Source organism: Papio anubis, chromosome 1 (genome assembly GCF_008728515.1).
Source record: "Papio anubis isolate 15944 chromosome 1, Panubis1.0, whole genome shotgun sequence".
Classification (NCBI taxonomy): domain Eukaryota; kingdom Metazoa; phylum Chordata; class Mammalia; order Primates; family Cercopithecidae; genus Papio; species Papio anubis.
The window spans coordinates 73,087,629-73,100,534 of NC_044976.1; the positions used below are offsets into that span (position 1 = coordinate 73,087,629).

At 42.6% G+C, this 12,906-nt stretch overlaps 2 protein-coding genes across 9 annotated transcripts in view; one reads left to right on the plus strand and one right to left on the minus strand.

Moving 5' to 3' along the window:
• CRYZ (crystallin zeta) overlaps positions 1-7,887 on the minus strand; it is a 28,771-nt gene extending 20,884 nt beyond the window's left edge. For 2 of the 6 annotated variants that reach the window (XM_009211063.4, XM_009211048.4), the window contains exons 1-3: positions 7,763-7,877; positions 7,081-7,152; positions 5,172-5,210 (exon numbers count right to left, since the gene is read on the minus strand). The gene's annotated coding sequence lies outside the window, so the exon portion shown is untranslated. The other 4 variants (XM_009211043.4, XM_009211036.3, XM_003892073.3 and 1 more) reach the window with 4 other exon arrangements.
• Positions 7,888-7,925: 38 nt separating this feature from the next.
• The window catches only part of TYW3 (tRNA-yW synthesizing protein 3 homolog), a 38,158-nt gene continuing 33,177 nt past the window's right edge, over positions 7,926-12,906 (plus strand). For 2 of the 3 annotated variants that reach the window (XM_017962575.3, XM_009211027.4), the window contains exon 1: positions 7,926-8,201. In XM_017962575.3, the coding sequence (XP_017818064.1) occupies positions 8,028-8,201 (174 nt within the window). In that variant the 5' untranslated portion in view covers positions 7,926-8,027. Of the gene's footprint in view, positions 8,202-8,428; positions 8,519-12,906 lie in introns of all 3 variants that reach the window. The other variant, XM_017962576.3, reaches the window with a different exon arrangement.

A 12,906-nucleotide genomic window follows, 5' to 3' on the forward strand; every position in this document is an offset into this window, starting at 1 on the left:
TATATTTAGGTTTTCTTGCTTGGGTTGCGATTTTAGAAATTTTATGAGTTTAGTTTTATTAACATTAGGTAAACCGCCCTCCTTTTGTTAAATTATGAAACATTTCAAACATTTACGTGACAGCCAGTGTATTGGTTCATTTCCATACTGCTATGAAGAAATACTGGCGACTAGATAATTTATAAAGGAAACAGGTTTAATGGACTCACAGTTCCACATGGCTAGGGAGGTGTCACAATCATGGTGGAAGGCAAAGAGGAAGCAATGGCATGTCTTACACGGTGGCAGACAAGAGGGCTTGTGCAGGGGAATTCCCTTTTATAAAACCATCAGATCTAGTGAGACTTATTCACTATCACTAGAACAGCAAGGGAACTCCCTTCCCCATGACTCAATTACCTCCCACCACGTCCTGCCTTCCCAATAGTCTCCCAAAATCTTAACTAATTTCAGCATAAACTCAAAAGTTCACAGTCCAAAGTCTCATCAGAGACAAGGCAAGTTCCTTCTGCCTATCAGCCTGTAAAATCAAAAGCAAGTTAGTTACTTCCTAGATACAATGGGGGTACAGGAAATTGGTAAATACAGCTGTTCCAAATGGGAGAAATTGGCCAAAAGAAAGGGGCTACAGGTCCCATGCAAGTCTGAAATCCAAAAGGGCAGTCAAATCTTAAAGCTCCAAAATGAACTCTTTTGACTCCACATCTCACATCCAGATCACTCTGAAAAAAGAGGTGGGTTCCCATGGTCTTGGTCAGCTCTGCCCCTGTGGCTTTGCAGGGTAAAGCCTCCCTGCTGGCTGCTTTCATGGGCTGGCATCGAGTGTCTGCAGCCTTTCCAGGCATACAGTGTGAGCTATCAGTGGATCTACCATTCCGGGGTATGGAGGACAGTGGCCCTCTTCTCACAGCTCCACTAGGTGGTGCCCCAGAAGGGACACTGTGTGGGGGCTCCTGGTTCACATTTCCCTTCCACACTGCCCTAGCAGAGGTTCTCCATGAGGGCTCCATCCCTACAGCATACCTCTGGCTGGACATTCAAGAATTTCCACACCTCTGAAATCTAGGTGGAAGTTTCCAAACTTCAATTCTTGAATTCTGTGCACTGGCAGGCCCAACACCACATGAACGCCTGACAGGCCTCAGGCTTGCACCTCTGAAGCAATGGCCTAATCTGTATGTTGGCACCTTTAGGCCATGGCTGGGATGCAGGGCACCAAGTCCCTAGGCTGCACACAGCATGGGCGCCCTGGGCCCAGTCCAAGAAACCATTTTTTAACTCCTAGGCATCTGGGCCTGTGATGAGAGAGACTGCTGCAAAGGTCTCTGACGTGCCCTGGAGACATTTTCCCCATTCCCTTATCTTGATGATTAACATTTGGCTCCTCCTTACTTAGGCAAGTTTCTGCAGCTGGCTTGAATTTCCCTCAGAAAATGGATTTTTTTCTATTGCATCTTCAGGCTGCAAATTTTCTGAAATTTTATGCTCTGCTTTCCTTTTAAACATAAGTTCCAATTCCAAATCATATCTTTGTGAATACATAAAACTGAATGCTTTTAACAATGCGCAAGTCACCTCTTGAATGCTTTACTGCTTAGAAATTTCTTCTGCCAGATACCCTAAATCATCTCTTTCAGGTTCAATGCTCCACAGATGTCTAGGACAGGTGCAAAATGCCACCAGTCTCTTTGCTAAAACACAACAAAAGTCACCTTTACTCCAGTTACCAACAGGTTCCTCATTTCCATCCAAGACCACCTTGGCCTGGACTTTATTGTCCAAATCACTATCAGCATTTTGGTCAAAGCCATTCAACAAGTCTCTAGGAAGTTCCAAACTTTTTTCCCACATCTTCCTGTCTTTTGAGCCCTTCAAACTGTTTCAACCTCTGCCTGTTACCCGGTTCCAAAGTCGCTTCTACATTTTCAGGTATCTTTACAGCAGTACCGAACTCTAATAATACCTATTTACTATTATTAGTTCATTTTCATACCGCTATGAAAAAACAACTGAGACTGGGTACAATTTACAAAGGAAAGAGGTTTAACGGACTCGCAGTTTCACGTGGCTGGGGAGACCTCAAAATCATGGCAGAGGGCAAAGGAAAAGCAAAGGCACAACTTACATGGCGGCAGACAAGACAGCATGTGCAGAGGAACTCCCCTTTATGAAATCATCAAATCTCCGAGATCATCCTGGCTAACACAGTGAAACCCTGTCTCTACTAAAAAATACAAAACAAACACAATTAGCCAGGTGTGGTGGTGGGCACCTGTAGTCCCAGCTACTTGGGAGACTGAGGCAGGAGAATGGCATGAACCTGGGAGGCGGAGCTTGCAGTGAGCTGAGATCGTGCCACTACACTCCAGCCACTACACTGCAGCCTCGGCAACAGAGCAAGACTGTCAAAAAAAAAAAAAAAAAAAAAAAAATACAAAAAACAAAAAACAAAAAAAACCATCAGATCTCATGAGACGTATTCACTATCATGGGAACAGCATGCAAAGGACCTGCCCCATGATTGAATTCCTCCGCCAGGTCCCTCCCATGACACGTGGAAATTATGGGAGCTACAGTTGAAGATGAGATATGTGTGGGGACACAGCCAAACCATATTACCCAGCTTTAACAAATCTTAACATTTAAAAAACCTAAACTATTATAGATATAATTGAAGCCAAACCTGCTTCTGGCCCACCCTTTCAAGAGGTGACTATAACCATGAATTCAGTACTCATCATTCTCAAACATTTAATATCACTTCTACATGTGTATGTAATATTAAACATTGTGTTATTGTTTTGCATGTTTTCAAAATTCATACAGTTTAGGGAACACAAAAATCTCAAAAACTTAATGCTGAAAGGAAAAAGCAAATTCTGATTTGAAAAAGAATTCTACAATTTGCTTTTTCCTTTCAGCATTAAGTTTTTGAGATTTATCAATGTCGAAACACTTGGCTTTCTGTAGTTCATTCATTTTAACAAAAGGTGAAAAACGTCAAACACTAAAAACAGTGCACCATATGCAATCTTTTATAAATTACAAGGGCACAGCTAACCTTTCTGTCATATCACTGTTAATATCAAATGAAATGGAAACTCAGAGTTCAAATAACCTATAAAAAGACAAAGAACATTTGTACAGAAAATTATATAATCTTAGAAAATTTTCTGTACCTGTAAAGATGTAATGAAAGGTTTTGACTATATCCCCATAATTATATCTGTGGGTTATCATAATTTCTTGAAATCAACCAAATAGTGTTAGATTCTGCCATCACCTAAAACATCTGCTTTAACCACAAGAAGTTTAAACATTAAGAAGAGTTGCAGAAACCAGGACCTGATACGAAAGACTTCAGACTTTTACTGTATCAGAACTCCATACAGGACTACTCAGAACAGAGCCCATACTGGCTATAAAATGTCATTCCACATTTCCACATACAGTGGCTGGGGCAGGGGGTGGAATCAGAAGTATTTTGGTAGTGTTATTGATGGAAAGTTCCTGATATAATTAATCAAAAGTTTGTGTCCCTTTAAAACCCTTAAAATGATTTAACACAGTGTCTAGCACAAAGGAGAAAGTGACATTTCCAAAGGTTGTTTAGCAATGACATATCCTGAAGGGTGGTCCTCGGGGGAAAAAAAGAGGCAGAAGCAGGCAGACGGCATAAAGATTGCACTTTAAAACAGCTTGGCAGTGTCTGACGGGGAGATGATCTGTCAGAGGGCAGGGCTGGGAAAAAACAGCCCACTCCTACTCAGCAATCTCATCACTCTACTTCCATTCAGGTCTTCACTCTAGCTGAGAATTCTTTAGACAAGAAAGTGAAAGTGTCAAGAAAATAAAAAAGAAACAGGTTGCCCAGATGAGATGGTGGATATAAGAACACAGAGGTTGTTTTTGTTTTGTTTTTTCAACATGGTGTTATGGGAAGAGCAGGTTTTGGAATACGCAGCTTGAGGTGTGAGTCCCAGCTCTATCATGTAGCAGCCACATGGCCTTGGGCAAGGCAGTCAACCTCTTGATGCTGTTTCCTCATCTGAAATCTGGGCTCCCACTCAGAGTTATATGCTAGAGACATGGCAAGCACCAAGCACAGAACTTAGCAAACACATGCTCTTGTATATAGTAGACATCATTATTGTTTTCCCCTCTATTCTTTTCAGTTTCTGAATCCTAAGAATTGCCTGAGCCCAGGAGACCCAGTCCAGCCTGGGCAACATGGCAAAATGGCATCTCTACAAAAAAAAAAAAAAAAAAATTAGCTAGGTGTGGTGACAAGCACGGGTGGTCCCAGCTACTCAGGAGGCTGAGCTGGGAGGATCGCTTGAGCCCAGGAGGTCAAGGCTGCAGTGAAGCAGTGAGCTGTGATGGTGCCACTGCACCACTCCAGCCTGGATGACAGTGTGAGACCCAGTCTCAAAAAAAAAAAAAAAAAAAGCAGACTAGAGAAGTCACTAAAATGTTATGAAAAAAAATATACTCTATAGTTCTGTAATTATCTTTAATTTAATATAACAATATTTACAGGACTCTGGTTGTCAAAACAAGCTCTTATTCTCAAAGAATTCGGTGAAGATGACTTAAACAAAACATTAATACCAAACATTGGTTGTTACCCAATGTGTATTTTTCTGAACCTTAACTGTGCATGAAGCAGTGTGTTAAACTCAGAGAACACAAAGAGCAAGGAGAATATGCCCCACCCTGCCCCTAGCTTCTGTAAGCTGGGTGCTCTCTCTCTCACACACCTACACACATACCCTATGAGATGCTTGCTCTTTTTCCATTTTCCATATCTACCTACTTCCTACCTATGTCTTTCACTCACATCTTACAATTACCATTAAAAAAACTGTTGTAATAATAAAAGTAAAATTACTCTGAAACAGGAGCTGTATCTCCCCCCCCCCACCGCTCCCCCACCCTCACCAAACACACACATTTTGGCATTGGCTAAGTGAGAGAAAGGAATAAAGAAAGAGGACTCATCTGCTTTGCCCAGTACTAAACTACCACATTACACTATTGGGCTTGAAAGTGATGGGGCATGGCCTGACCACACTAGCTCCTACTTTGCTTCAGCTGATCTTATTTCCCACTGAGCCTTTAGCATTCTGATTGATCAGGCTCCAACCTGCACTCATTGCCTTTGAACTCACCTATCCACGGGATCATCATATGCTTCATAATGATGAAGCCTGTCAATAGAGATTATACAAATAATAAAATAACGTGGCATACTGATAGCAAATAGGATAATACTTAAACTCCTGTAATACTGGATTTCTTCTAAAAAGCATAAGTCTCTCACTTTCATTGACATAACTATTTTCACAAGTAGAGAAGTTATTTAAACTATTATTTTATGTAGAAGTAAAAATAAAATCGCCATCCATTTTATGGATGAGAAAACATCACAAGAGGTTAAGAGACTTGGCCAGGGTCACACAGAAGCAAAGCTAGAACCCAAGTCCTATAATTAAATGGTGTTAGCTGATTTTTTTTTTTTAAGTTTACAATCCTTTTCATCTCACCCTTTGAGATGCTGGCATATAAGACCCTTTACTTCATAGAAATAAACTTTACAGCCGGGCGCGGTGGCTCATGCCTGTAATCCCAGCACTTTGGGAGGCCGAGGCGGGCGGATCACGAGGTCAGGAGATCGAGACCATCCTGGCTAACACAGTGAAACCCCGTCTCTACTAAAAACGCAAAAAATTAGCCGGGCGTGGCGGCGGGGGCCGGTAGTCCCAGCTACTTGGGAGGCTGAGGCAGGACAATGGCGTGAACCCGGGAGGCGGAGCTTGCAGTGAGCCGAGATCGCGCCACTGCACTCCAGCCTGGGCGACTGAGCGAGACTCCGCCTCAAAAAAAAAAAAAAAAGAAAGAAAGAAAGAAAGAAAGAAAGAAACTTTACAATAGTGATAGTGAGAAAGACTGAGCTAGAAAATGTGATATCAAACTAACCTGCGGGGAGAATCACATGTTTTATGACTAAGGCATCTGCTTAGAGTTTGAAATTTCTCAAATACCCACTAAGTCAGGGAATGCAGCAGAAATACAAAGAACATGATTCTATTTTTTAAAATGTGTAAAAAAAAATTACTCCCTAGCATCGGATCCTTGTGGACAGGACAGACCTTTCCATTGCTTGTGGTTTTTAATTGAACTATACTTCAAACAGGCCTTCCTGTTTATCAAATATAAACTTTTAAAAATTGGAGTCCCTTGGTTTAATTTTTGGTTTTATTTTACCTCTGAAAGGTTGCCAATATGCCTTACAAATCTAGGAAATAGGAAATCTAAAATCCCTCCTCCAACAGTGATCTTTTTCCTGGCCATGCTTGTATCCATTTGATTTAAATGAAAATTAAAGGAATTGGGAAAATATTAGCAGTATATTTTAACATAGGAAGAACAGATCAATTCACAAAGCCAGGACAAAGGAACATGATGAGACAAGAGCAAAAGTAAAATTAAATAAGAATTCTGGCAAGAATTTAAAAAACTGAAAACTTAGAAAAAAAATCAATCATTACAAAATGTTCTGTTGCTAATAAAAAATGACTCATGTAAGCATATGGTTTATTATTAATCCAGAAGGTAAAAAAGTCAAGAATTACAAGTGGTCAGAGAAAGTCTCTTCCTGGCTGTGTGATCTTATCAGGCCACTTCTGTTCACTTGTGACAGGACGGAGTATGAAGAAGGGAGGAGTTTAATAGATAATTCCGGACTCCTCCAGGTTCCCTGATGGTATGGAACAGGGCAGTCTGTTCCCTAATGTTGGGGGAGTAGAGCTCGGAGAGATTTGCTGCTGAACTCGCTGCGCTAACCAGACACGTAATCACAGTGGCTTCAGTGGGACTCACACAGCAATTTCCATTAGCTACGGACAAGCATTCCAAACTTTAGCCTTTAGGTTTAATCATTGACACACCTTCCCTGGTCACTGAGTCTCCTCTAGAAACTCAGTATGAACATCCAACGATGTGTTAACAGGGTGTTTCGTAATTTTCTTTTGAAGATTATTCTAAGTGGGGGGCGTCACAGGGTCAATAAAAACATACATTTCTCTCAAAGTAAGACTGCAATCCTGATGACAAAGCTCAAGGAAGACCAGGCGGCAAGCTCCGGGAAACCTGTAATTGTGGGAATCAAGGAGAAAAAAATTACCCACAGCTAGGCTGTGGGAAGGGGCCCTACCTAGAAGAAATCAAATCCCCTACAGCTGGGCTGTGGGAAGGCGCCCTACTTAGGAGAAGAAATCCCCTACAGCTGGGCTGTGGGAAGGGGCCCTACCTAGGAGAAATCCCCTACAGCTAGGCTGTGGGAAGGGGCCCCGGACAGACCGCTGCGCGTTGCTGCAGGAATCCCCAAACCCAGGCACCGGCTGCAGGGAAAATCAAGCGGGTGACTGGCATGGGGGATGCAGCGTGGGACTGGGGGTCGGGGAGTGCGGGGGGCGGAGGCTGGGCAGGGGTAGTTCCAACGAACGCCTCATGGTGTGGTAGCCTAAACTCAGAGACTAAACGCAGGACCAGAGCGCAAAACTCCCTACGTGATTTATGGATGGGAACTTGCAGCCCCTGGAGGGGAATGGCTTTGGTCTGGAGCTCTTTACGCACTAATTCTCTGAGAGGACAGAGGGCAGGAAAGGAGTGCAGCCAAAATCAACCTCTGTTGCACTTGGACGAGCAGTGGGGAGATTCGCTGTCTGAACAACTAAGGAGAGTTTTTAAAACCACTTACCAGAATCTAGAGTGGGAATTAAAATCTGCGTGGGCCTCTTCAGATTCCACAGGATGAGGCCTGCTACACGTTCTCCAACTTTTGCAGGCTCCGCCCACGCTGCGCGCCTCGCCCCAATCCCAGGCGAAGGCACTAGAATTTCCCAAATTAAGAACGCAGAGGAAGTTTGGACCTTTTCGGCCACCGCTCGCTTCAATATGGCCGCCCCCAGGGAGAGACTAGGCAACCGTGAAGGAGCAGAGCGCGGACCCTGAGTCCCTCACACATGGATCGCAGCGCGGAGTTCAGGAAATGGAAGGCGCAGTGTTTGAGCAAAGCGGACCTCAGCCGGAAGGGCAGTGTGGACGAGGATGTGGTAGAGCTTGTGCAGTTTCTGAACACGCGAGATCAGTTTTTCACCACTAGCTCCTGCGCTGGCCGCATCCTACTCCTTGACGGGGTGAGGGCCCTTTTGCTCCCGTGCATCGCCTGCCTTCTAGTGCGAAACTTTAGGAGCCCTGTGCCCACCCAGTGACGACCGGATCCAGCATGTCTGTGTTTGTTCCTCCGCAGGGTGGTCTGTTTCTTTATATGTGTAATTTAGGGGATTAGATTAGTGCTTCTAAAAGTTTAATGTGGCAATTAATCAGCTGAGGATCTTTTAAAATACAGATTATGTTTCTTCAGGTGTAGGGTAGGGCCTCATCCTGTGCGTTTCTAACAAGTGCCCAAATGATGTTGAAACTGCTGACCTGGGAACTATCTTGTGTGGCAAAGGTTAGAAAATTGATTTTATTATATGAATACTAAGGGAATTTAAAGACTTTGTAGCCTGCCAAGTTATTGAATGCTGGAATCCGCTCATCAACAGCTCTGACATTGTTACTACATGCTTGAACATCACCAGGGTTAAGGAGTTCACTGCCTCCTAGTGAGCCCCTCCATTATTACAACTGTTATTACCATTCTGGTAGTTTTAGGCAGATAAGTAGGATTGTATATAATTTAGGATGGTTAGACTTAATGATTTTTAACTTTGTGATGGGCTTACAGAGGTAGTAAATGCATTTTGACTTACATTTTTTACTTATGACGCATTTATTGGGATGTAACCCCATCGTAAATCAAGAAGCAGCTGTACAAGCCATACCTCCTTATTTGCAGGTTCGTTACCCCAGTCAACAGCAGTCTGAAAATATTAAATGAAAATTCCAGAAATAAACAATTAGTAAGTTTTAAGTTGCATGCTGTTCTGAGTAGTGTGATAAAATGTTGAGCCAACCAGCTCCTTCCAGAATGGGAGGTGAATCATCCCTTTGTCCAGAATATTCCACTATATACTCTTGCTGCCCTTTAGCTACTTGATAGCCCTCTGGGTTATCAGATCCACTGTGGTGGTATCACAGTGCTTGTGTTCAAGTAACTCTTATTTTACTTAATAATGACCCCGAAGTATGAGAGTAATGATGCTGGCTATTTGGATCTGACAACAGTAAGTCATAAAGTGCTTCTTTGAAGTGAAAAGGTGAAAGTTCTTAAGGAAAGAAAAAACAACATATGCTGAGGTTGCTAAGATCTATGGAAAGAATGAATCTGTGTCAGTGAAATTGTGAAGAAGGAAAAAGAAATTCATTCTTCTGAGATTTCAGGCATCCATTAGGGGGTCTGGGGACATATCCCCTGAGGATAAAGCTGCTTGGGAGTGATATTGCTTAGAGTAAAAACCACTGGCTGTGTTGTAGCAGGACAAGCCACAGACAAAACTCCTCAGACACTGAGTTAAAGAAGGAAGGGGTTTATTCGGCCAGGGGCATCGGCAAGACTCCTGTCTCAAGAACCAAGCTCCCCAAGTGAGCAATTCCTGTCCCTTTTAAGGGCTCACAACTCTAAGGGGGTGCATGTGAGAGGGTCATGATTGATTGAGCAAGCAGGGGGTACATGACTGGGGGCTGCATACACTGGTGATTAGATTGGAACAAAACAAGGTAGGGATTTTCATAGTGCATTTCTATACAATGTCTGTAATCTATAGATAACATAACCGATTAGATCAGGGGTCGATCTTTAACTGCCAGGCCCAGGGTGTGGTGCCAGTCTGTCTGCCTGTGGATTTCATTTCTGTCTTTTAATTTTTACTTCTTTCTTTGGAGGCAGAAATTGGGCATAAGATGATATGAGGGGTGGTCTCCTCCCTTATTCCCCTATTTTGAGACTCTCACTCATTTTATTAGTGGGAGTTCTCACTTTAATTTTCACTACCCATGTCTTCTTGCAAGACAGATTGATAGTGATTCATATAGTACACTTGTGCTTAAGTATTTTGGTGAACTAAGGTAGCGATGAAGCTTTTTATCATTTGAGGAAGTACAGGTAGCAAACAAGGGGGCAGTAGGCAGGTTCCTATTATTATTATAACTCCTATTATAAGAGTTTTAAATCCTCCTAGCGCTAGGAACCATTTTCCAAACATGGCCCCAGGATCAAATCCATGCTACACTTCCACCGGCACATGTGCCAGTTTTGTCATATCTCTATGTCTTCAACTACTTGCCCTTGATCATCTATGTGTAGACAGCAATTAGTAAGGTTAAATTTTCCACACACCCCTCCTTCAGCTGCTAGCAAATAGTTGAGAGCCAATCTATTTTGATAGATAGCATTTCTCATCTGAGTTTCTTGCCAGGCCAGAATAGTCAAGGCTCTGCCAGTTTTATTAGTGATTATTTCTAAGACAGCTTGTAACCTTATTCGGTTGATCATGTAAATGGAAGTCTGGTATCCCCATGAGCCGTCTAGTGCCCAAGTAGCAGGCCCATAATATTGTATAATTCTCTCAGGGGGCCATTCATCATCTTTCCAATTTCCTATAGCTATGCTTCTCTTTTCATGGGAAGCATAGACAGGGAAACCCAGGAGTTGGCCTATTTTTATGGGCAGGAGGAAGAAAGATGGTTTAATAGTGCAAATAACACAACTATCTGCCCAGTGGTCACGTAATTTGGTATAAGCTCTATGCCCACATATCCAGTATAATCCAGTGGGGGCTGTCCAGTCCTGGTGGGACTCCGGGTGGGGCCACATGGTTTGCAACTTTGGGAATTTGCTAAATGGATTCTTCTCTGTTTGATTTGAACTCCACCAAGTGACTGTTTTTGTGGTACCATTATACAGTTTCTGTCCCAGACAACTAAGTTGTCCTACGAGGTGAGTGAATTCTTTTCCTTCTCTAGCTTTGCAGTATTGTCCAATAATTGAGGCTTTTAGGACCCAGAAATTATCAGGGTGATTCTTTTGAGCCGGGAATTCATCAGGAACTGGGTCTGTAGGTAGTAATTCTCGGGCTTCCCATGGCCATTGATCTCCCATTCAGTTCCTCCACATACATAACATGAGGTGACATTGAGAGACTGGGCTACATGCTTGGCTAATTGCAAAAACAAATTTCTTGTTTTTCCTGGAATTTCTGGTACTAGTACATTTAGTTCATCATAGAAAGTTTGAAACACTGGTTCAGGAGAGCATTTGTAAACTTCTCCTCAAACCAAGATATTTACTCGAGGATCCAGTCTGACCCCATGGATTCCTAAGGTCACACACTCCCCTTTTTTCCAGTGAGGATCAAGGGGATTCATTATTGCTAGCTCTAAGGGGTTACATTGTCCCTTAGTACAGGAAGGGCCATTTTTTTCTTTCTGAAGGTGGACTGGATCCTTTTTATTTTTTATCCAAGTGGCCCAAATGACAGAAGACCAGGATCCACATTCATTTCCACACAGTCCTAATTCATGTGAAATATACTTATTTTCAGTCATATAGCCTTTTTCCCAACTAAAAGAGCCACATCCCCTTCCTAACTTACTGTTAATGACAGCACAGGCATCAAATTTTAAGGTGACTTGTTTGGGCACCACTTTTTCTTCTGTTTTGGCTAACACTTTAGTCATATCATTTGAGCCCCTACCAGTCTTCAGTTCTTAATTTTATTTCAAAAACTGTGGTTATGGGAGGCTCAGATGAGTAATAACACACATCAGATTGGTCATTTCCTGGGCTACATACCTTGTATAGAATAATATTATACAAACAAGTTCTTTTTAGAGTTCCAGGAGACTTACAATAACTGTAAAATAATAGGACCGTAGCAACCTTTTATACTAGCTCAGTGATTTGATGTATACACTGGGAACAGCCCTCAGTCTGAGGAAGGTCAGTTGAAGTCCTTACTGTACAAGTCCAAATTTTAAGGAAAATGAGTCCCGCGATGAGTTTCCTCATGCTTTGGCTGTGCGTGGACCAGTCAGCTTCCGGGTGTGACTGGAGCAGGGCTTGTCGTCTTTTTCGGAGTCACTTTGCAAGGGGTTGGTGAAGCTACTCCCATCCGTGTACTGCTTACAGTCTACTAATGTTTAAGGATGGTCTCGAAGGTTAGTCCTGCTAGAATAAACTGAGTCCAACACCTCTACACAGTTGTGTTCAACTGGGCTCTCTGATACCGGGAGCAAGGTGGTGGGGTTTAGGGTGTTGCAAACTTCATTGGTTATTTGGGGATTTTCACATAGCAAGATTTGGTACTTGGTTAATCTAGCATTTGTTAACCAGTGATGTCCTTTGGTATTTATTAAAGTTACCACAGCAGGGGGGGCCTTTATATTCAGGTTTTGTGTAAGAGTTAGTTTATCTGCTTCTTGTGCTAAAAGGGCCATTGCTGCTAGGGCCCTTAGACCTGGGGGCCAGACTTTGGAAACCCTGTCTAGTTGTTTTGAGTGATAGGCCACTGGCCTTGGCCAAGGCCCCACAGTCTGAGTTAAAACTCCAACTGCCATTTTTTCTCTTTCTGACACATAGAGTGTAAAGAGTTTTGTCAGGTCAGGTAGCCTCAGGACCGGGGCCGACATGAGTTTTTCTTTTAACTCATGAAAACCTCATTGCTGTTGGTTGTAATAGATGTAGTTTATCTAATCTACATTTTTATTAACTGTCACCTACCAAAATATTGACTTAAATCCTACAGCTATTTGATTTCAAGCTTTAAATTGGTCTGGTATTCCTCGTGGGACTCCAATTGCGTCTAAATAGACATGAGAGTTCAAAGACCCATAAGGAGCTTCTCTCGCTTTTTGATGTCTTATTATTTTTTTTCCTTCTGGTTGATGAAGTGCTAGGGT